At 34.6% G+C, this 25,762-nt stretch overlaps 1 protein-coding gene across 6 annotated transcripts in view; it reads left to right on the top strand.

Annotated features, from left to right (window-relative positions):
• The window catches only part of Wdfy3 (WD repeat and FYVE domain containing 3), a 260,148-nt gene that overhangs the window by 192,276 nt on the left and 42,110 nt on the right, over positions 1 to 25,762 (top strand). For 5 of the 6 annotated variants that reach the window (XM_076865184.2, XM_076865186.2, XM_076865188.2 and 2 more), the window contains 13 exons: positions 1,752 to 1,851; positions 3,337 to 3,497; positions 4,470 to 4,699; positions 5,918 to 6,027; positions 7,835 to 8,017; positions 9,288 to 9,445; positions 10,480 to 10,557; positions 11,894 to 12,121; positions 15,159 to 15,212; positions 17,405 to 17,573; positions 20,173 to 20,336; positions 23,432 to 23,580; positions 24,766 to 24,886. In XM_076865184.2, the coding sequence (XP_076721299.2) occupies positions 1,752 to 1,851; positions 3,337 to 3,497; positions 4,470 to 4,699; positions 5,918 to 6,027; positions 7,835 to 8,017; positions 9,288 to 9,445; positions 10,480 to 10,557; positions 11,894 to 12,121; positions 15,159 to 15,212; positions 17,405 to 17,573; positions 20,173 to 20,336; positions 23,432 to 23,580; positions 24,766 to 24,886 (1,905 nt within the window). The remainder of the gene's footprint in view (positions 1 to 1,751; positions 1,852 to 3,336; positions 3,498 to 4,469; positions 4,700 to 5,917; positions 6,028 to 7,834; positions 8,018 to 9,287; positions 9,446 to 10,479; positions 10,558 to 11,893; positions 12,122 to 15,158; positions 15,213 to 17,404; positions 17,574 to 20,172; positions 20,337 to 23,431; positions 23,581 to 24,765; positions 24,887 to 25,762) is intronic. The other variant, XM_076865187.2, reaches the window with a different exon arrangement.

Raw genomic sequence — 25,762 nt, 5'->3', positions numbered from 1 at the left:
GGATTCAATATCTGTTGATGACTGGGCCATCCTTAAATCCTATTGGAATAGGAAACAGTATTTTTAAATAAAAATAAGTAGTGTTAATTGATCAAGTACTTGTGTATTTCATAGTCCCTCGCTTTGCAGGTTCCAACACTTTGTCTGATTAAGATTTGATAAAGGGCTGGGGTTGTGGCTTAGTGGTAGAGCGCTCACCTAGCACAGGCGAGGCCCTGGGTTCGATCCCCAACACCACATAAAGTAAATAAATAAAGATATTGTGTCCAACCACAACTAAAAATAAATGAATGAATGAATAAAAAGATTTGATAAACCCTACTCATTATCACTTATCCCAAACCACCTGGAGTTGATCATAAGGAGCCTTTACTCCTTAGTAAATTTCTGTCACTAAAGTCGAAAGTAGTTTCTGATCTAATTCCAAGGAAATCCTCATAAAACTATCCGTGTTTTGCTTATCAATAAAAAGTTCTCGCTGTCTCTTCATTTGACAGGGGTAGGACTCTCAATATAAGTATCATGAGGCATGCCTTAGTCACATATCTCCTACTGACTACACAGGAGTGTAATCTGTTGGCTACACGGGAGAATTAAGATTGAAAACAAGAGAAGGCCCTTACTTTTTTTCATATTAGTTTAATGACAACCCAAATTCAGCACTAGCATTTTTTTTTATCTGTCACTACACACATATTTTATCATTTTAAAACAAAAATATCAGCAGGGGTGGGGTGTCACACAGCTGTAATCTCAACTGCTTGGGAGGTTGGGGTGGGAGGATCACAAGTTCAAGGTCAACCAGGGTAACACAGTGAGACCTTGTCTCCCCACCCTCCCCATATCCCCGCCCCTCGCAAAAAAAAGTCATGCAAATGGAAGAGAGAGAAAGGACAACTTTGGTTTAGCTATTAGTTTTTTAAATCCTTAGGTTAATAGCTGTAATCTCAATTTAGAACTCAGATTTTAACTGTTCTTTTAAAACCTTTGAAAGGACTACCTTGAAATCAGATTAGAAAGAAAAACATAACAGTGTTCTAAAGCTTATTTAGAAGACATGGTCGTAAAGATAGTCCGGAAGTTTTCTGTGCAAGAAGTAGTTTTTTTCATTGCACTTAGAAAACATTAGCATTATTTGTGAATCTAATCACACAGATCTCCAAGAAAGGGACAGATGACAGGTTGTTGAATGGTTTGATATCTAACTTCTGTCAAAAGCGTTGCTAGGACTGCTGGGACTTGAGGTATGAGGAAAGGATCTTTTTACCTTTATTTCTTGTCCTTACCAGGTTAGATGCTTGAAAGTTAGGCAACCAGATTATTGTTCTTTATAAGCAGTGGAAAGGCTGCCCAAGAACATGGTTTAACTTTGTGCTTTTACTCAAGATAATTTAAACCATTATCTTGTACTTGGTAAAACTGTTATTAAATATGCCACCTATAGAGTTGTTCACTATCTTCAGAAAACCCACAGAGAACAATCTTCTCAGACAGTTGTAGGAAAACATATATCCTTGCTGTCAATCTACTGTGCTTTTCCTTTAGAAATAATAAAAAGCTTTGTAAGCCATATTTTTTCTCCTTCTTGACACTTAGGAAGCTATCAGTATATGTATTCATATCATATTTTTTAAACTTACCAGTAATTTTTTTTCATCTTTTTATTACATTTTATAACATACATAAACAATTGAACCCTATCTTTGTGTAGTTAGTTCTGTTTCTAACTGTAATAATTTTTATTGATTTAGGCTTCACCTGAAAGATCTACAAGAACTCAGCAAAAAGAATTTCAGACTTACATTTTGGATAGTGTAATGGACCATTTGCTTGCAGCTGATGTGTTATTGGGTAATTTTGTATTTTATTTTTATTTTATAAAAGTGCCCGTAGTTTTTCTCCTTCCTTTCTCTATATAAGTCCTCAGTCTCTCTTTTTTAAATTTGACTCTTTTCTCCTTCCTTTTTAGTCTAGCTTTCTTATACTCAGTATTATATTTGTGAGTTATCCATGTTGCTGCATGTAGCAAGAGTCTATTTTCATTACTATTATAATATTCTACCATATGAACATATAAATTTATTTATATCTCTGTTGATAGACATGTAAAAGTTTCCTGGTAGACACAGTTCTAAATAAAGTTCTATAAATATGGTTGTTATATAGACCACATATATATACAATTTTTTTTTTACATATCTTTACCTAAAATATGTACTTAATGAGTGAGTTGTTGGTACGTACATATATTCTTCAGGATGTGTTCTAGGACATAAAGTACAAAACATATTGGAGTATATTTTTTCAATATGTCTATATCTATTTACAATAAAAATAGGTAATTATAAAACAGTATTTTACAATGGAGTCACCATTTATAAATAAAAAAGAATTCATAGGAATACAAAAAGTAATGATTTAGTTTACATGCTCCTTTGAGTTGCTGGTGATAATATAAATCTTAGAATCTCTGTGCTATTAAATTAACATTTTTTCCAGAGCCATTTATAAGGAAGTCTTTGGTATTATCTTGACATGTAGCTGTGCATTTAAAGCTAAGTGTCAAGCTTTACTTTTGTACCTGTTAGTATCAGTTGAGATCAGTCATACCAATAAAGGCATAAAATGAGTTCTGCTTAGGGGAGCAGTTTAGAGTGAGGTGTTAATAATACATTCAGTTAGAACCTCCAGAGTTTCTACAGAGGGGCTTGGAGGGAGTGTTCTGCTTAGGAAGGACTAGGAGGATTATCTCAAAGCAGTACATATATAGCAACACACTGAGGACTTTGGAATAACCTTAAAAAGAGGCAGAGTTAATTGCAATCATGGAGGGGGCTACCGGTCCCCCTTAGCCCCACCACCACTGGAGATACTTGATTTTCACAATCTTTCTGAAGCTCTCTTTTGCCTATATTAGTTAATTGCTATTAAAGTTATACCCCCCCAAATGGAAAGTTTTGTTTGATAATGGGTTTTTTTAACCCTTTATTACTTAACATTTGTAACTAATAAACTGACTTAATTTTTCTCTTAAATTAAGATGCTCTGTCACTGACAACCTCAGTTGAAGAACTATTTGCTTATTAAACACTGTCTTTAGGTGTAAGGGACTTCACAGGGAGTCTCAATTTGTAGCACTTTTATCCTGATGTTTCTTCCAGTATTTACTCAGATTTGTAACTATGAACATCATTTTCTTCAAATAGTACCTAAGAGCTTGCTGTGGTCATGTTTCTTAAGCCTTGTAGATATACTCATTTTCCTTAGCATGATTTCTTTGAGGATTTGATCTTGTGTATCAATTTTCTTAGACATTTTTTTTCTACTGGAATTTAGGGGAAGATGCATCTCTGCCTATTACCAGTGGAGGAAGCTACCAGGTATTGGTGAATAATGTGTTTTATTTCACACAACGTGTGGTGGACAAGCTTTGGCAAGGCATGTTCAACAAAGAATCTAAACTTCTTATAGATTTTATAATTCAACTAATTGCACAGGTAATCAATTGTCACTATTAGTTGTAGAGTATGTTTTCCTTTTGAAAAAACTTTGCCTATGGTGTAAAAATTGTTGTAAATAAGTATAACTAATAAGGTAATGAATGTTAACATTCAGTATAAAGCTAAGCTTATTAAAAGTGAATATAAAATATACTTTTAACTGCCCCCTCCACCAACAGCCTAGTGCCACTGTGTCCCTTGTAAAGTTGCCTGGCTGTCTCAAGCTGGGTCAGTCTCTTGCTGACCTCCCCACTGGTATCTGTCTTTGCTACCCAGATGCATTTAAATACCTTACATTAATACAGTCTGATAGTTTTTTACAGTTAAAAAAAAAAATCAGTGTGCAAAGGCCTATACAGCATGGAAAGCTGATATTAAAGAAACATTCTCTTATTAATCTAATCTTTACAAATTCCTTTGTAATCCATGTTCCTTTGAAGACATCACTTTTTCTTCCTTGTGCATGCTGACTAAGGAATATTGGTCTGGTTTGGTACAAGTAATTAATCTTATTCACAATATAACATAGAATCACACTAGAATTATACTCCTATTTCCATGTTTTATTAATATGTACAGATGTATAGGAGCTCACCTGTCACTTAAGAATCTTCTAAGAGATACATTTGCAATTAAGCCAAAAAGTGAGTCTCACACTCAACTAAGGGATGAAACCAAGATAAAAATTTAGGTGCTTTTTCAAGTGATTTTGACTAGAGATCATTCTTTCTAACAAAATTTGTTTGTGACTCTCCTTACTGGAAGCTCTCTTTTTATGTAGCTGTTATTAAATTTATTAAATTGTGCTGTATGGGTTCTGAACTCCATAGTAGCAAGAGGTTTTAACTTGGCACTCCTCGTACTTAGCATGCATCTGTTACATGATAGATAACCGAACTTTATGTCGGAATGATAAGCAGCTTTTTCATTTTTGTTCTTTTTACTAAAATGTATCTTTTGTGTCTTTAGTCAAAGAGAAGATCACAGGGATTGTCTCTGGATGCAGTTTATCACTGCCTCAATAGAACCATCTTGTACCAGTTCTCGCGGGCACACAAAACTGTCCCTCAGCAAGTTGCTCTCCTTGATTCGCTCAGGGTCCTTACTTTGAACAGGAATTTGATCCTGGGGCCTGGGAACCATGACCAGGAATTCATTAGCTGTCTGGCTCATTGCTTGATTAATCTACATGCTGGGAGGTAAATCTTTTAGGTTTAATTTGTCATCTTGAATTTGTCTTCAATATTATTCTACTAGAATTCTTTGTTTTACTTTTTTGATAATAGCATTTCTTTTTCCCCTTAATCTGGTTTAATACTTTATGCAAAAGATAATAAACAATAAGTGTTGTTTTTTGTAATGAAATAATGACTATTTTTCTTCTTTTTTTAAAAAAAATATTTAATTTAGTTGTAGGTGAACACACAGTGTTTATTTTTTTATGTGGTGCTGAGGATCAAACCCAGTGATTTACACATGTGAGGCAAGCACTTGGCCACTGAGCTACAGCCCCAGCCCCCTATTTTTTCTTCTAATATACTTTTTTGCATCTTTAAATTTTTCCATAATTACCATATGTCACATAATTTTTAAAAGAAAGTGTGTTTTTAAAACAAATAAAATAGACATTTTTGGAAGCTAAGAAAAGTTTGAGGCAATGTTACATGTTAAATGGGTAAAATTGGTATTTTTCTATTGTTTGCGCTGACAGATATTTCTGTGATGTCTCCTAGAGGCCAATCATTGAATTAAGGACTAGGATAAAGTGTAAGACGGACTCTGTGGCAGCCATTTTAAAGGGAAAACATAACTAAGCAAAACCCAGTCATCTGCACTGAGTGCTCTGGTAGCAATAGCACCCTGCCTTGGGAGCATATAATAGGAATCCCTAAGCTGGAAGAAACACCTGCTGATTTGCAACTTGGAGAGAACAAGAGAACAGGGATAAGTGCCTCAGGAAAAAAGTAGCTGTCTTTGTGATTGCCTAGAGGAAAGAAAGAGTGTGGCACATTTGGGAAACTGCTAATATTGCACTACTAGTGGAGCAAAGAAGGGTGATGTGAGACCAGTGACAACATAGGCATATTAGGAGATTAGTCTTAGCTAATTGATCTTTTGGTAATTTTTAGATAAAGATGTTACACTAACCAAAAGCATCTCAAATATTGAGATGGTGTGATACTATAGATTAATTACATTTTGTCAAGTGGATTTGTGAGATCATTCCTTAGAAAATGCTATCTTCATGACAAGCTAGAAGTTCTGTTTTGGTTTATACATCTGCTGAATGTCTGTCAACAACAGAACTTTGTGAGGGAGCTAGCATTTACATATGTCTACAGAATAACTCTTAGTCATTATAATTTGTAAACTATAATCACTGTCATCAAATGTTTAAATTGACTTGAATTTTTCAGCAACGTGGATGGATTTGGACTGGAAGCAGAAGCCCGCATGACTACATGGCACATTATGATCCCCTCTGACATTGAACCAGATGGTGGATACAGCCAAGATATTAGTGAAGGTAAAATAACCTCATTCTTTTTGGATGAGTTGTCACTGTTTCATTTCCAGTTTTTAAGATAAAATTTAAAAATTGACTTCAGAAAATGCTAACATGAACAATTACTCTTTCACTAGCACAACCTGTATGTAACCACCATGCCTATAAAGGATCTACTTACACCATGATTAGTACAACACTAACCCCTAAAACTTATAGCCCACAACATTTCCCAGGAACACTAGTGAGACTTGATGGTACTACACTTGCACAAGTAAAAGTGCGAACACAAACTTGGTGTTTGTTATAAAAAGAATGACCTGTTGGTAAGTTTAATACCTACCCACACTAGAGGAGAGCATAGCTTGAGACAGGTTGTCTACAGTGTGTATGGTAGGGGGTACTCAGGATTGAACTCAGGGGCCCTCGATCACTGAGCCACATCCCCAGCCCTATTTTGTATTTTAGTTAAAGACAGGGTCTCACTGGATTGCTTAGGGCCTCATTTTTCCCGAGGCTGGCTTTGAACTCGTGATCTTCCTGCCTCAGCCTCCCAAGCTGCTGGGATTACCGCATGCACCACCACGCCCTGCTACAGTACCATTTAAATTTTCTTTTTAAAATCGAGTTTCCCTAAAATGGGAGTTCATAACCCACTTGAATCAAATGTATGAAATATGATATGTCAAGAGCTTTGTAATGTTTTGAACAACCAATAAAAAAAAATCAAGTTTCCCCGCTGAACTCGTGAGTAGTGCACATTGAAATATTCATGTGGATTAATGTCTTATTTCCACGCACTTGGTGCTAAAGGTGAGATCATTATGCTTATGTTTGTCTCCCAGCAATACTGTGTAATAATTTTGCGTATGGTTTTATCTCTCCCAGGTTCAGCACTCATTCTTTTTTTCATTCATTCTTTTAATTATTAATTTATTATCTGGGTTTTTTTAACCCAAATTTCTTGAACCCCAGAATGAGATTTGCCTGAGAACCGAGTTTTCACCCCTGCAAGAAACAGGCAGTCTAGAACACTAGTTTCCAAAGTGATGTTCTCAGACAAGCACTATCAGGATTATTCAGGAACTTGGTAGAAACACAGATTCTGTGGCCCGGTTCAGATCCACTAAATCAGAAACGGCGGGGCGGGGGGGGGGGGGGTGTGACAGGCAGCAGTGTGTTCTCCCCTACTCCACGCAGTGATTCTGTGCTTGCTGAAGATGTCTGGAGAAGTCAGGCTAATTATCAAGGAATCCAAAGGAAGACTGAATTTAATAGTAAAAATCTTTTAAAAAATATTTATTATTACTTCCCTTTTGAAAGATATTTAACAACTAACTGAGTTTTGCACTCACCTTAAATATTCAGATCTGAAAATTACTCTTAAAGGACCAGGGAATGTAACTGTGTGGTAGAGCACTTGCCTAGTATAAGAGAGGCCTTGAATTCAATCTTCAGCTCCACCAAAGAAGAACAAAAAGAACGAAAGCAAAAGGAAAAGGGGATACATACATATTTAAGAATCTAGAAAATCCTAAATTATTAAATTTGTGATTTCCAATTTTATAAATAAAAATATAGACTTTTTGCATGAATGTAAAGATTTTTTAAAAGTTTTCCAAGAGACCAACCGCTTGGAAACTTAATTTTGGTTTTGTGAATAACCCTTTTCACTGTGCTAGGTATGATATGAGCATTTTTTTTTTAAACAATTAAATACTAATGTTGAAATTCCCAGATAGGAAACATGAAGAAATATAAGAACTAATTTTACATAGTGTTTCCATCATTCTCTTTTGATTTATTTATTTATTTTTAAATTTTCTAGGGCGTCAGCTTCTCATAAAAGCTGTCAACAGAGTGTGGACTGAGTTGATACATAGTAAGAAACAAGTCTTGGAGGAGCTTTTCAAAGTAACTCTGCCTGTGAATGAAAGGGGTCATGTGGACATCGCTATAGCAAGGCCACTCATAGAAGAAGCTGGTTTGAAATGCTGGCAGAATCATTTGGGTAAGAAGACCTACTGAGACCATTAAGCCTATTGTATATGAGTAAACAAATTTGTAATTAAGGATACTGTGATGGCAGTACAAATGAAAATTTATATTATATAACCATTCTAGAATGATTATGCTGATAGTTGAATTTCTTTTTTGTCCTTTTTTGTTCCCCCCTTCATCTAAGGTGTATTATACATTAGGCATTTATGAGTTAAGGAAAATATACATTGCTCAAAGCTTTAATACAGCTACTGTCATAGTCATGGGTCTTTTATCTATAATTCTGAAATTATTAAAGCTCTGAACACCCAGGATTTTCTTATTATTTTAGTGCTAAAACTCACTTGATACCAAAACCTCAGTTACATTTCTTTTATAGTGCTTGGTACAATGTTCATATATTTTGCTGCAGTATGTTAATGTATTAAATTATGCTTTACTACCCTAGACCCTCTGGTGATATTATATGTATACAGTGTATATACTGTATAGCCTTTTTAAAATCCAAAACATTCTAAGTTCCAAAATATACCCAAAAGTTTTAGGTAAGGATTATGAATTGTTAAACTAAATTTGCATATTATTGTAGATCTGTGAAATGTCAACCAAATATAAGTTCAGCTAGTACAATAATCCTCAAGCATCCATCATTCAACAAGATAACCAGGAAATAATTTTTGTGATATCTTAAAAAAAAAAAAAGCCTGTATGTGTAATACATGCTGCTTTTGACACCTATAGCAGTGTCCCTTATCTACTGGGATATGTTTCAAGATCCCCAGTGGATGCTTGAAATCACAGATAATCCCAGACTTTACGTATGATATGTTTTTTCCTGTATGCACATACCTGTGACAAAGTTTAATTTATGTATTAGGCAAAGTAAGATATTAGCAATAATAGCTAATAAGAAAATATAATAATTACAACCTTACATATGATATGTTTTTTCCTGTATGCACATACCTGTGATAAAGTTTAATTTATGTATTAGGCAAAGTAAGATATTAGCAATAATAGCTAATAAGAAAATATAATAATTACAACAATATACTGGAATAAAAGTTACGTGTTCTCCCAAAATAACTTGATTTCTCATTGCATTACAAATAATATTTTCAAACTGCAGTTGCCTGCAGGTAAAACTACAGAAAGCAAAACCAAGGATAATTAAGGGGCTACTGTACAGGGTTGTGGTTTATAACCATCATAAAAATATTAAAAATAAGACTGATTATTACATGGAAAATTTGTAAAATAATCTAATTTTAATTTCATAGCCCATGAGAAGAAATGCATAAGTCGAGGAGAAGCGTTAGTACCTACCACACAATCCAAATTGTCCCGTGTCAGCAGTGGCTTTGGTCTTTCCAAGTTAACAGGATCAAGAAGGAATCGAAAGGAAAGTGGTCTTAATAAACACAGTCTTTCTACCCAGGTACTTTGTTTAGTTTTATTGATGCTATCATAATATCTTAGTACCATATACTGTTAACATACATGAGCAGATAATTTGAAATGAAACATTTCTGTTTTGCTCTAGAAGAGATGTAGAAGTAAGCTAGGTTACAGGAACTTCTCCCATTTTATTATGATAAAGTTATATTATGAGCACTGTATATCTATATTTATTTCATAACTGAACCTAATATGAGATTCTGATGCTATAAACAGACTATACGTATTTTCCCAAATTTTCCAACATTTAATAATATTATTACTGGTGATTATATAAATATAAGGAATAGTAGACATAAGACCTTTTACTTTTTATAATCTTATTTTAAATACTTACAACTGATTAAAAACAAACAAATTTATCTACCTCCACCATTAACTTCTTCTTTACTGTACTTCCTCACCATACCAGAATTTCAGTGGCATCTGTGGAAAGGGTCTGGGAGAAATAGTGTATCAGCCATCTCCTGTGACTGGTTGGGTTTTATAAGAAGCAAACTGCAATGGCACTCACTGTGCAGGTTGTTCACTTTCGGATGCCCTTGGGCATGATGCCTGTGAAAGGGAGGAGAAGGGAGCAGAATTGGACAGAGGAAAATGCCAGGCTGCAGTGCAGAATTAGTGATAGCCTCTGCTGACTAAGTGAAGTTTCAGGGCTAAAATGGCCTGTCAGAGTTGACCTGCATTGAGCTGGAATGGCAGTCTTCTCACACCCAGCTCAGCCAGCCTTTGACTGTGGGGTGCTCTCTACATCTGAGGCCATCCCTGAAGGTGCTGACAGTGCTCCAGAGCTGGGCAGCAAGCCCAGGGTGGGGGACAGCAGATCTGTGTCCACCACATAAGCCTCTATTAGATTGGTCATAATTCATCTTTCAGTATTTGCTTTTGTCTTCTGTAGTAGGCACTTTTGACAGCATTTTAACTGATTGTTCAGCATTGTTTTCAATGCTAGTTAAATTGTTTTTTCCAAGGAATTCTATGAAATATTCAGACTCTTTTTCCATTCATTGTTAGGAGATTTCTCAGTGGATGTTTACTCATATCGCTGTTGTTCGTGACTTAGTAGATACACAGTATAAGGAATATCAAGAGGTAAGAATTCATAATCAAAGCAGTGGTGTATTTTGCAATTCTTGGGTGTGCAAGGACTCTATTTCTCCTGATATTTTCCTACCTGTTTTATGATTATGTTGGTGATGATGAAATTAATTATTCTGACCATCAGCTGTTTTGGCCCTTGATTATAATATAGAAAAATTTTAATTTTCTGTAAGTAAACTGCATTGAACAAAGCAACAAACAACTAAATTTTGATAAAAATCACTGCTGACATAATACACACCTTTGTTCCTAATAAAATTATAAAAATCATCCTTGTCTTTCTGACTTTTAACAAAGAGATTGTGAAAATAGGCATAAAACTCTCTGAAGTGTTTCTTAAAATTGTAAAAAATTATGAGCAAAATAAAGTTCTTTTTTTACTACAAGTAAAAACTAAATTCAGCAAACTCATTGTATTCATAATTACTCAACAGTTTATTCTAAATATTCTGTTTACAAATATTCTAAATCAATCAAAAATTTATAAATGATTAACTGATAATGTTTTATGGACATAATACTGGGTCCCTAGTATTATCATCCCCACAAGGAACATACAAGTACTGTTATGTAATTTCATGATTGTTCACTCAGTAAGTTTTTACTAGTTTTATATAAAAAGATTTTCAAGTTTAAATTGTATACTTCTATTCTGTGAATCATTAAGTAAATTAATTATAATCACCTAATGTTAAAACATTTTGTTTGGCAGATAGCAAGAATTTAGACCAAGTCATGAAAAATGGTGTGTCTAGGTCATTGACTAATAGAAAATGAATTTCCTTTTTTTTTTATATGAAAATCAAGCTTCCTTTCTTGCTTTCATATTTATATTCTTTATCTAAAATTTTTGAAATGTTTACCAAGTTTCTGTTGGCTCTGTTTCTTGATCTGGTTTTCCTAGATTTCTCCCATGTATGTCGGAGGAGTTATTTTATATTTTTGGAGTACAGGATTTATCCTTATCATACCATATTTATACTTGGTATAATTTTTACTATTTCAGTGTATTTTCATAAGTAATATTACCATCTTTTCTGTTCCAGAGAAATAAGTTCCTTCCACTTTCTATTCTAGTAATATTGCATATACTAACCTGTACCTGTCTGCAATTTACTTTATGCTAAAATAATCACCTTAGATCACCACAACCCCACATTCTCAGAGAATCATTAGTTTTTTACCTATAAATAAATGTAATTTTATGATACTGATTGAAATGTCATGGACAGCATTTCTTCCCAAATAATTAATTTTGTTGTCTGTAGGCTTTCCATTGTTAGTTATGCTTTTGCTTGAAAACCAACCTGAATTCTTTCCCCCATAGCGTCAGCAGAATGCTCTGAAGTATGTGACAGAGGAGTGGTGCCAGATTGAGTGTGAGCTGTTGCGGGAGCGAGGGTTATGGGGTCCCCCCATTGGTTCCCATCTAGACAAATGGATGTTGGAGATGACAGAAGGACCCTGCAGAATGAGGAAAAAAATGGTGCGAAATGATATGTTTTATAACCATTACCCCTATGTGCCAGAAACAGAACAAGAGACAAATGTGGCGGTAAGTATACAGAATTAAAATTCACAATACCTTTTTTGAGTCTTTCTCTTTATTTGTAAGCATTTTCCCGTATTAGGTCCATTACCTGCAATTGCTAATTTAGAAAATCCAATAGGTTATATTAAATTGATTGGGGTTGGGGGGATGGGAGATATAGCAGTGTAACAAACAGGGAAATATAGTAAACATTGTAATACAGTAGATCACCAACTCCAGAGCCAGACTGCCTGTATATAAACCCTGGTACTGCCAACTTACCATCTGGGGATAGGGCATGGAATCTCTAGATTTCTGTTTCCTTATTCCTGAAAATGAAAAATAATATTCACCTCTTAGGACTATTAGAGGATTAAGTTAAAATTACCAAAGTGTTTAGAATTATATCACTCACAGAATACATCACCTCTTGTTCCCCCATGCCAAACCCCTACCTCCATTTATCTCATACTTATTGGTTCAGCCTGTCTAGATGCTACTTAGAATCAATGCATCTGTCAGTAACAGATGGATAAAGAAAAGTGATATGTGGTGGAATACTACTCAGCCTTTAAATAGAGGGACATCCTACCATTGCCACAAACAGGATGGACTTGGAAGACATACTAAATGAAATATGCCAGACACAGGACAAATTCCATATGATCTCACTTAATGTGGAATCTAAAATAATTAAACTCAAGTCAAGAGTAGAATAGTGGTTACTGGAGGCTGGTGAGTTGGGGGATAAGGAAACGTTGGTCAAATAGGACAGAGTTTCAGTTAGACAAGAGGAATAAGTTTTTTGAACTCTATTTCTGAGCATAGTTACTACAGTTAATAGTTAATTTTCCAGTAACCTTAGTATTTTTGTCTTATCTGTATCTTTTTCTTCTTTGTTTATAAAAATATAAACTTTCCTATCAGATTAAAACAAAGTAACTTACTCAGGGCTTGATGTTCACTTATTAACATCAGTATTTTACCTAAGCCAAGGAGTTCCCAGCCTTATGAAATCAGAACAAGTATGCATGCACCATGTGGAACTTGTTTTTTAACAGATGGGTTACATATTGGACATGTAGAAGCAGTTGAGAAATGTTGGAGATGCATTTAATTACACTAGGAGTGTGGAGGGAAAGGGGACACAGTTCTAAGAATGTAGAATTCATGCAACACACATAGTTCACATATAAGGCAAGTTAATCTGTGGGAATGAATTTTCTAAATGAATAATTGGGGTTTGGGTTTTGGTAGTTCAACATCTTGCAAATTTGAAAGGCCGTTAAATACCACATGTATCTTATGGAATATGCAATCCAGCAATGTTGAAAACAGAAAATATCAAAAAGTGGAAGCATCTGTTAACCCACTGACTTAAGGCATAGAATTAAATAAATAGAACTAATGTGGTCTTGTGCCACATAACAATGTTTCAGTCAAAAATGGACCAAAAATACAATAGTGGTCTCCTAGAGTGTATTGCCTACTGTCATTGCAGCCATCTCAATGTATGATGCTCTCACAAGGATGAAATCGCCTAGTGGCACTTTCCTCAGACATGTTCCTGTCATTAAGTAATACATGACTATGTTCACAGAGCACAGTGAGCTGCTTATGCAGTTTCATTTAAATCTCATAAAGGCCCCCTGAAATTCACTTCATATTACCCTAACTTAACAGATAAGAAACTGACCTAGAAAAGTTAAGAAACCCCTTTTCTAGATTTCTGTTGGGGCTATACAGTCAAAAATACAGTAAATCCCAAAGTTGGATTTGAGAATAGTAACTGGTCCATTTTGTTCTATTGGTTTATCTCATTACCTATTCAGCAATTTATCTTATTTTTATGAATTTCAATGGGAGTTGAATGTCAAAAACACTTCTCTGTGCATATTATTAATTAGAGTTCAATATTTTTATAATTCTTTTTTGAGCTAATTTTATATGCAATGAAATACACAAATCTTTAATGTACTATTCAGTAATTTTCTTTCTTTGTTTTTTTAATGGTATATTTCCTGATCTGTTTTTGCCTTTAAAATACCTTTATTGTATTGTGGTCCTTCAGTAAGTTTTAGTAAATCTGTATACTACATTTATGGCACCAAAGCCCTTCCCAAAATAGAGAACACTGACATGTATTTTAAAGATTATCCTTCAATATAGATATAGTGTTTGCTTTTAAAGAGATTCATTAAAACCATGTGAAGTTTTTAAAAGTATGCCAGTGGTATGGTGCTTGTTTTGCCTAAGAAAGCAAGCATCTGTGAAAACATTTGCTTTTCATGTGTACTGTACAGAATGGTACAGCAGTCATCTGCAGATTTATACCATTGAAAGAAAGAACACTAGAAGTTATTCTTGGCTGGGTATTGTCTCTGTAGCTATCTGTGTGTTTATGTGCATAAGCATAAGACAACATCTCTGCAGAAACTGCCTTCCTGATAATCAAGTGACTACCTAGCTCTTGGTTTGGGGACTGATGATTCTGTCTACCTTCTGCTTTCAGCCTTTCCTAGGTGGTATCTATAGAAATAGTCAAGGGAGTATAACTTCTTGGGCTTCAGGGGCAGGTGTATATTTTACTAACAAGCACTTAGTGCTCTTTGTGTGAGAGTGTATAGTAGATGGTAGCTTAAACCACTGAGTTGCTCGGTTCCATCACAGACCGGGGGATGTTTGTAGGGAAAGGAAGATTGAAGACCCTCGCTAGCCAGAGGATAAATTAGTCAGATTGTGGGGTTTTTCCCTTTTGAAAACTACAGAGTTTGCCTGTAAACCATCCATGACAATAGTATCCTGTGCCATTTAAGAGTTTGTTCCGTTCACTAGTACTCAGACTTGAAGTTTTTAAGATTTAATTAAAACTACTTCTGATTAAAGAGAAAATAACCACAAGATACTGATTAGATTGAGCTGCTGCGATACCATGTTCATTTCCTTTGAGTGAATGAGTACATCTTCCATACTTTGTGCAGTCCTAAAGAAAATTTTATTTTTGTGTTCTTCTTTATGTATTTTTTTTCTGATGTGTCTGTACTTAATACCCTGTTTTCAGTCTGAGATCCCAAGTAAACAACCTGAGACACCTGATGATATCATTCCTCAAAAGGTAAAACACAAATTACCACAAAAGAGTGCAAACTACTCAAAGTTTTTTTGTTTTTCTGTTTTGTTTTGTTTCGTGCATGGTAGAATAGACTAACTTAACAGATTGACTTTCAATTTGTTCTAAGTTCCTAAGAGTTGAAAAGTTGGTGTCATTCCTGCTGATCAACCTTGTGTTACTCTTTCTAGGCTTTATTCTAATTAGCTCTTTCTGGGGTTTGCCTGCTGCTCACTAACAGGCTGAATAGTCACTGTTTTCACTGTAAAGTATGTCTGGCTTCACGCATAACTAACATATCACGAGGCATGTTAGTAACGGGCAGCCTGGCATCTTCAACTTTTTTATTTCAATTATTTAATTCTTCTAGATATTTTGAGAATGTAGGAATATCCCTTTTACAATTATTGTTTCATTGTTTCAAGGAACTAATGGAAACTATGTATGGTTGCTGTCTAAATTACGATTTTAATTTATTTTAGTTGGTATATAAAAATTTGTCTTTTTTATTTTCTGGAAAGGTTCAATACATAATTCAGTAAAAAAAAGAAAAGTGTACCTCAAATTATTTTTGAAAAAATCCTTATAGGTCCAGTTTATATGTGTGTATGAAATCAGTAAAAAAACAGATGTTGTCCCACGTCTATTAATTCATTGCATGCCCATCACTAACTATGCCATCATCTTGTTAAACATCAACAGTTTTGAGTTGAAGATGATTGTCATACCTCATATAAAAGAATTATTATGGTACAAAGTTTACTGCCATTTTTTTCATTTAAAAAAAATATTGCACTGATCTTATTAATTTGCACATCAGTTTGATCCTACCATGGTGTAATATTATTTTACATCATTTTAATACTTTGCTAGGTCATATAATATTTTTCAGTTTTCATTAGCTGCATATCATCCCTCAGTTTGTTTGCAGCTCTCTTAATTCTGTGAGACTTTACCTGAAGCTAAAAGAAGAGTAATGTGGTTTTAGTTAGGTATATTTTTATCCTAAATTGGTTCAGTATTTCAGTATAAATATATAACCCAACTGGACATCTTTTGCATTATAGTTGGAAATCCTTTTAAAAGGAAGGGAGGCAGTTGCTCAAAATAAATACATATTGACTACTCAAGTTTGAAGAATATGAGACAGTAGAATATTTTTAATTAGATATTCATAGCAAAGGAGAAGAAAAATAATACTTAGAAGAGGAAGGTTGAAAAATATGTTTCAAATTCCATTCATTATTTAAAAATCTGGGTTTAATTCAAATTTTAAGAATCTACATACATACAATTTTCTTCTCTGTGATTTTAAATGTTGTAGAATATTTTAGACCTTACTCTCTTATTATTCATCATTTAAAGAACCTGGCTTTAGAATAAAGATAAATTATTTTTTAAAAAATTTAATAAAATTCTTATGGCGTGCGTATTCCAAAACATGAATGAAATCTTATGTTTCTTAAGTAATTAATATCTTAACCAAAATGCACTTCTGTATGTTCCACTATACTCCTTATCTGTATATTTATAGATCATATTCTTTTACACAACCAACAAGAATGTTTTAGCAAACATTCAGATTTAGTTAGAACTAAATTGGGAAGTAGCAGCTCATAGTAGAGGTTAACTAAAAAATACCATCTGCAATGAAACTACTTGCCTCTGTTGAGTCAGACCTCAGAAGGGGGTGTCCATTTCCAGGGTTCCAGAGAAACCTTGCACTATGGGGAATGATAAGCAGTTCTGATTCTCTTCCTTCAAGTATCTGAGGCAAACACTTTCAACTGGAAGGTGGCCCTACCCACCTAATTTCTTATTTTACTTGTGGTGGAAGTAAAGAGCAAAGTTCCAGGCTCCTCACAACCCATATGGCACCCCTGCAGCAGGATGCCCTTCAGTAATGGAGGCTTTCAGATCCATCAGGGCATACTGTACAGATCTGGAAATTCTGTTTCTGTTTGTCAAAGAACAAAACTGTTAATATTGTTATTTATGTATATTATTTTAAAAATTAATGAAATTTTAAAACAGAGAAATGTAACCCAGAAGTCTTGTGAATTTATTGTGAATCATCAGCTAAAAGCCCCTATCCAAGGGAACACAAAGACATCTTGACAACATGCCTTTTCTCAAGAAGCTTGTGTTTTAATTCTTGGAGATAATTTTCTGAGTCATATTCTTTTGTTATTTCTTAGAAACCTGCCCGATACAGAAGAGCCATAAGTTATGACAGTAAAGAATACTACATGCGACTGGCCTCTGGCAATCCAGCCATTGTCCAGGATGCCATAGTAGAGAGTACCGAAGGTGAAGCCACTCAGCAAGAGCCAGAGCATGGTGAAGACACGATTGCTAAAGTCAAAGGTCAGCTTTCCTCTTTGATTCTGATTAAAACACATTTGGTGCATTGCTTATATATCTATATGAAAACATGAGCAATTTTAAGGGCCAATCTGAGAAGTATTTGCACATATTTTACCAACCCATCCTTCTTAAAAGCTGACAAACAGAAACAGATAATTTCCAGGTTTGTACAGTATGTTCACTGACTTGTGTGGCACCTGATATTTTAAGCGAAAGCCTTGATAACTAAATAAGTATATAAAATAATAACCACTAGCCCAGTATGATGGCACATGCCTATAACCCCAGCTACTCAGGAATCTGAGGGAGGAAGATTGCAATTTTGAGACCAGCCTGGGCAACTTAGCGAGACCCTCTCTCAAAATAAAAAAGTAAAGGGCTGAGCATATAGCTCAGTGGTCAAGCTCCCCTTGGTGTAATTCACAATACTGAGGAGGAAAAAATGTACTGTTTCACTAGTATACCTTAGCCAACAACATGAAATAATGGTTTTTCTTCCTATGAACTGAGAGAGAGAATCTCAAACATAGACTTCAGGAACTTGGTAGATGATGAATTTGACTAAAATGGCATGGATTTTTTTCATTTTATAACTATATATATATATGCCTTTAACTCAAATGCTGTTTTCCTCCTTCGTAAAGTTTTTCCATGATCTGTACCTGAAAAAATCTTATCCAGTCTTGAAGACAGATGAAATATCAAATTGTCCTCAGAAACCTTTTGTAATTTCTCTGTTCACCGACAGCACATTGCTTATAAATCTCTTAAGCAGGATCAGTGAGTTTTCATTGCTGTACATGTTCCTATAATTAATGACTCTTTCTCAGAGCCAGAGATTCCCTGATAGCTTTTGGCAGACGTCTGACACAAAATGAGGATTTAATCAATATTGAAATAAGTAGATCAATCCATTGTTTTAATTTTTTTAGATCACTGATCGACCATAAACTCAAAAGTCTTCTCATTTTCAAAAAATAAGACTCTGGAATATAAATTTAGAAGTTTTAATTGAAAGGTTTTAAATTAAAAGCAGGCAGATTAAAAATAAGTTTTAAAATCGTTAGTAAATTAAAAATGAGTTTCAGGTCCTATTATTTTAAAAAAATTAATCATATACAACTGTATCCACAAAAACTGCCATCTTAAATGGTGTTTTACTTTCCCCAGTATTATAACTTTTGTGTTCTCCTGTGATGATTCTGACTTACTGAATATTTCATAACTGATCTAATATCGTCATAGAATCTGTGAAACTTTTAATAAGTGAACAGAAGTTAAAGCCTTCTAATTTTGCTGACAAGACACCAGCAAAGTTATAGAATTGGGTTCAAAGCGTTAGTTCCTGAATGTAAGCCAAATTATATTCAGTTAGACTCCTGTTTGGATCATTGCCACTTAACTTCTCTGGCCTGATTTTCCTTCTGTAATTGAACTAACATCACAAATATTGGTGTAATATACAAGATGTTATACTACACATAGAGTTGAAAGTTTTGACTCATTAACCTAAAAATAATTTCACCTTTGCAGATGTTCTCATCAGGATTTTCTCTTTCCTGAATAGTGACTGTACTCTTTTGTATATGAAAATAAGGTTCTTGTCAAGGCAAACCAAACTAATGTTCAAAAGATAAGACTCCTAACAGGCTGATTTATACTTTTCCAAAATGATTAAAGCAATCATTACTGACAGCTGTAATATTATTTTTGATGGTATAATTGAGGAATATTTTAATTAATGTTAATTAATTACATATTAATTAAATGTGTGATTTAGAGTGCATTTGAGACCTTCCCGTGCTTTGGAATCTCACTGGTTACTATCATCCTCCTTTTATGATTTTTTAATATAGTTATCAATCTTTGGCATTAAAGTACTTCCTTAATTTGAAAATAAATGATCTGTTCCTGAATTATAAAAAATTCTGTTTATATTCTCTTTGATTCGTTTTGACTAAATTTATTCATGTATGAAAAAATATACCATTTGTGAAATGAGTCCTGACCAGTGTTCATGAGCCTCCAAATAAGTGGTATCTCTTATAATATGTTTATAAGTTGCTATCTTTATTTTTATGCCAGAAATTGACCATTTATTATTTATTCATGACATCCCCTTAGTGGCACTGGTCTATAAGCAACACAGTTTTATTAATTATGCTAAACTCTGTTTATCTTACTGAGAATTTACTGTGCAATAATCATAATACTAAGCACTTTACATGAATTACCTCATTAGTCCTCCAACAATCCTTTGATGTAGATACTATTCCTATACCACTTTTATAAATGAGAAAACTGAGGTTCAAAAGGGGCAAATAATTTTCCAAAGTCATACCTCCCAAGCCTTTGCTGCTAACCACTGAGCTGGGCTGCCTCTTTGTACCTTCCAAAGTTCTCTCAAATGACCTAACTTCCTTCCACAAGGCCCACCCAAAGGATCTACCATCTCCCAGTAGCACCAAACTGAGAACCAAACCTTTAACACGAGGGCATTTGAAGGCCCATAGTCAAACCATAGCAGACTACATGAGACTTCTTCTCCCCTACATGGTCCCTACAATATCACATGGTCCTCTTGATTATTATACTGTAGGTCTGGTCAAGCCTCCTCTAAAACGCTCTCGTTCTGCACCTGATGGAGGAGATGAGGAGAACCAGGAGCAACTACAAGACCAGATTGCTGAGAGCAGCTCTATGGAGGGGGAGGAAAAAACAGACAATGCCACCTTACTGCGCCTATTAGAGGAAGGAGAAAAGGTACTGTGCTTCTAAAAAGTAAGGATTGTATTTAAGTAACATTATAAGACAAGTTGGTAGAGTGGTTGTAGAAAATAAATATTTTAGCCTCTGGAGTGAAATACAGTACAAAGAAAATTTGGGGTTCTGTGTGCCACCTCTTTCATGTTATGAGGGGTTTCCTGACCTGTATATATACACTATTTTAACAGTATAAAGTTTCATCAAATATTGTATTAACCCTTGATGTCTCTTCCTCTATAACCTTTATTAGACTACAGCTCTTGCCATAATGGTTTGTTTCTTGTCTAGGTAAATAATCCACTCAGTAATCTGGCCTTATTGTTTTCTTCTGCATTTCTATACATCTAATTGCCACCTACAAAAGAGCTTCAGCCAATCCACTATTATCTCCAGTCTTATACTTAAGCCGTGTTCTCTTTTACTCATAGAAGACTATGGATACATTCTGTTTCTCTCAACCTCCTCCATCCTGTCCACTTTTTGAGGCTAATTTTACTGTACTGTCTTGTTGCCTGAGCCCCTAAAGCATTGTATACCTTGTAGTTCATTATTCCCACCATATTTTTATTTTTTAAAAAATATTTTTTGAGAGAGAGAGAGTTTTAATATTTATTTTTTAGTTCTTTCGGCGGACACAGCATCTTTGTTTGTATGTGGTGCTGAGGATCGAACCTGGGCCAGGCAAGCATGCTACCGCTTGAGCCACATCTCCAGCCCCCCACCATATTTTTAAACTCTGTACTCGTATTTTTTCCTCCCAAAATGACCCTCTCTCACATGTGTAACCTCTATTCTCCTGACTGTCATCTGTTCATTATTTGAATGTGTGTAAGTCTCATGTGCAAGAAGCCTTTCTATCTGCTTTGCCAGCACAAGCTTGTCATTCTGTATTCTCTTTTCATAATTATTTATTCCTGTCTCTCTTTTCTCCTGAATGATGAGCCCTTATAGGCAAGCATTATTTTTCCTAACCCACCTCCTTATTTAGTTCCAGTCACATGAAAGATACGCAATAAACCTTCAAATAAAAGAATAATTTTTTGGATAAACAAAGGGAAAGAAGGGAGGAAGGAATTGACTTTTTAGTGAGTATTACCTTAAAAGAATGTCCTTTTTACTTATATGTTAGATCTTGGTGCATAACTATTGAGATCAAACCCACTAAGAAGTAGTAATCAGAAGTTGGAGTATAGTTAAAACATTTCTGTTCACATATATGCCCTGATTAATCCTCAGTTAAAATATACAGAGAACCAATCATGTAACTGTAAAAGTATTTTAGGTAGGAATGAAGCACAGAGAGGCTGCTTGGGGGTCCTGGAAGGGGGAGGGGATTCCTGTGCCTTAATCTGAATGTTACTGGCTCACTACACTGTATTTTTAGCATTTAAAACTTTGTATCAAGGTGTACACTTATGAAATAAACATTTTTTCTGTGTGTGTACATATGTAGATATTATACGGCAAATAGAGTTATTTTAATAGTACATCAGGGCGCTTAGGGTATGGCTCAGTGGTAGAGCACAGCTCTAACATGTGTGAGGCCCTGGGTTCAGTCCCAGTACCACCCCCAAAATAAGAGTACATCAAGATTTTCTCTCTTACAGTCTACCTTTTTATGATTAAAATGATTCAAATGTGGCAATGAACACTGACTTCCATTTAGATGTTTTAGAAATTTTATTGCAATGTTTTCCTTTTTAGAACTTTTGTTTACTTTTTTAATTATATTTTAATTGACTAATTTTATACATTTATGGAATACAATATGATATTTAGGAGGGGTCTAAAAATATTATAGAAAGATTCAATCAAGCTAACTAACATATCCATCCCTTCACCAATTTACAATTTTTGTGCATGGTGAAATGTTAAATCTACTTTAGCAATTTTAGAATATCTAATGCACTGTTATTCACCTTGGCCACTGAGTAGTGCAGTAGCAGATCACTAGAGCTAACCCTCCAGTTTATTTATAATTATTTACCCTCTGATCAGCATCTTTTCTCTTCCATTCTTGTCCCTGCAACCTCTGGCAGTCAACTTTTTATTCTCTGTTCATTAAAAAATTATTTAATCTCATGAATACAACTTTCACTCTGATTGCTTTAAGTTTGAATAGTATAGCAAGTGTATTCAAACTGACATTTATTTGACATTTGTTTGACTCTGATTTAGTTGCTGATTTTTTTTCCTTTGATTCTTGTTGAACTGAGTTTAAACAAGAAAGAATTTTTACTAAGAATTAGATATTGCCCTTTGAAAAGAAAACAATGCTTACATTGAGAGATTTAGTAATTCCTCCTCCTAGGAGGAAAACAGAACTTCTGCCAAGTTTGACTTTTTACAATGGCACAACAGTCTGCCAGGGAGGCAGGATCCAGGTGGGGAGTAAATTAGGACAAATTCCAGTTGCAGTCCCAGGGAGTATTATGGAAAAAGAGGAAAGTGAACTATGTGGAAGAGACGACAGCCAGAAATTCCTAACATGGCTATGTACATGATCTCACATAATTTTCAAAACAAGCCAATGATGTGGATTAGAAATTTATAAATGAAAACACAATTATTCAGAGAAATTAGAGAACTTGACCAAATCTACAACTGTGAAATGAAAAGACTGGGAATTTACCCAGAGTTCATAGGCCCTGCAGACCATTCGTACTCTGTATCATCTTTTCTCACAAAGGGCACATCTTGTCCTGATCTCCTTACCATGAATGCCAAGCTTCTTGTATCTGCTCCAGGATGGCAGAGACCTCACCTAACTTGTTCCTCACTTGTAGAACCTAATACATAATATGCCAGTACACATGTTCTGTATTCAGTCTCTCACTGAATACTAGAAACAATAGAGGGCACAGGTGGAATACATGCCTGGTGGATGATGTGAATGAATGGTTGTTTGCTTTTACTGAAGTCACTTGCAAAAAGACTGTAATCTTAGGTGGATTCTTCTTAATGCTTAAACTCAGATTTACTGTGCTTAACTCACAGACTACTATAACAGAATAAGCAAAAAGAAGAAGAAATAAGTTATCTGGACTTTCTTTAAAAGCTACATTAAAGAATATTTGTGGCTTGCTTCATAGATCCAGCATATGTACCGTTGTGCTCGAGTCCAGGGCCTAGATACCAGTGAGGGGCTGCTACTTTTTGGTAAAGAACACTTTTATGTGATTGATGGATTTACCATGACAGCAACGAGGGAAATAAGAGATATTGAAACTTTACCTCCAAAGTAAGTAAATGAATGAAGAGACACAAAATGCATTTATCTTTGTAAGACAGAAAATATATTTATTTATTTTCCTTTTAATACAAAAACTGTGTTCTATATAATATTACCTCTCAATTTGTGTGTGTGTGTATGTGTGTGTGTGTGTGAGAGAGAGAGAGAGAGACTATGAGAGAGATTACATATTCTCAGGGGTAATTCTGTTTTGTCAAGGTAATTAAAAGATTTTACCTCATGAAAATGAAAACTAAATTTTATTTCTGTGCCTTAATAGCATCGTACACCAAGTTACCTAGCTTCCAATCTATGTACTTACAAATTTATTCTGAATTTGTAGATTGTTTAGTTTTCTAAGTGTCAGTACATACAAAGTTGTGCAGAAAAATGCAGGTGGCTCCAGATGCTATTATAAATGAAAGTGTTCCAGAGTATCATAGAAGCAGCACGCCTGAAGCTCAAGCAGGGAAAGCTGAGGTTCATCCATTGTCCAGATTTTCTGGTGCTAGTGCCAGGATACATGATAGTGGGTAAACAGAAAACTCAGAACACTAAGACAGAGGAAGAAAAGAAGCTAAAGCCTTGGACAAACCATAAGCTTTTCCCCTTCCTTTAACATGTTGAATACTTAATACTGTGATATACAGATATGGTCTCTGTAGTTCATACTTGAAATACTTACTTTCTTAAACAGTCAAGAGCTGCATTCTGACTTTCAGGGCCCAGCATCATATGGAAATATGAAATATTAAATATTAAAAATATAAAATAAATATTTAAAATTAAATATTAAAATATTGTAAATATTAAATATTAAAATATTAAAATCATGTTTTGTGACTATTGATGTAAAAATATATATATTAAAACATCTTCTTTACCTAAAAGTTCGGGTTTTGTTCTTCTGATTTTGAAAGAAATTTAAACTTTTTGGAGTGCCAAAAGTTTGTGAAAAGTTGATCCTGATAATATTAAAGAAAATTTTAAAAATTATATTCATCAAAGGGGCTTTTTTGTGTGTGTGCCAGATAGCTAACAAATTATTCTTTTAAAACATACATTTAACTGAGAATTCTGATATTGTTCCCCTTCTTATTCATTTATTAAAAATAGTACATCCTTTTTGAGCAGTGAATTTATTTCTTCCTAGTTTATTTATTTATTTATTTCCTTTCTCTCTGCTGCTTATAGTATGCATGAACCAATTATCCCTAGAGGAGCCAGGCAAGGGCCCAGTCAACTCAAGAGAACATGCAGCATTTTTGCATATGAGGATATCAAGGAAGTGCATAAAAGGAGGTATCTCCTACAGGTGAGATGATTTCGTGGTACTAAACATTTTGTTAGGTGCCTTTGTTTGGAAGATATTTTTAAAATGATATGTGCCGTGAAAATTCTCTATAGAGTCCACATTATTCTTTAGACAAGCTCAGGTCACATGAGTGCATAACTCTGTATAATGTACCTCTCCCTTTTTAAGTGCAACCTAAAATTTGTTATCTTTCTGGTTCATCTTTCCCTGAAGTTTTCTAAATCAACATTTTAATTGTCTTTTGTCACCTGAGGCCTGCTTGGGGAGGGAATAATAACTCTTGGAGTTGTGGCTCAGCTGGAAATGAAAGTCCAAAAAAGTTATATCAAGAAATAAAGTAGAAGACACAGAAAATATTTTTTAAAGCAGGGGCTTGACAGGTAGAAAGACCTGATGGGTCTGATTCTAACAAAGGGAAGCCTGTTTGAAACACTCCAGAGTAATTTATTGTGAGGAGGAGTTCTTCAAGGTAAAAAAGAAGGAAAGGCTGTGTGGAAGTTGGCCTGGTTGGGGACTTACCACTTGCCCAGTAATTCTTCCTCCTCCAGGCAGCTGGCCCCACAAGGCTAGTTGGGGCACTGGTATCTCTCTCTACTTCCAGGGAGTTGCCTTTGAACATAGGACTGTCTAAGCCAATAAATTCTGTGATATCACACAATTCTCTTTGAGGAGGAGACTTGCCAAGGAAACGAAGCTGTCCTAGATTGGTAAGATTACAGCAAGAGTTCTCCGAGGGGCAGCCTCCACTTAGACATGGCTTAGACAAGCCCACAGTTTATTAGCAGCTTCCAACAGTCTTTTAACATAAAAATCATTATTTCTTCCACTATAATTTTAGAAATTTATAATTTTATAATTAATTTTCATTCTATTTTC

This window comes from Callospermophilus lateralis, chromosome 8, assembly GCF_048772815.1.
Source record: "Callospermophilus lateralis isolate mCalLat2 chromosome 8, mCalLat2.hap1, whole genome shotgun sequence".
Taxonomy (NCBI): domain Eukaryota; kingdom Metazoa; phylum Chordata; class Mammalia; order Rodentia; family Sciuridae; genus Callospermophilus; species Callospermophilus lateralis.
This window is presented reverse-complemented; position numbering and strand designations above follow the sequence as displayed.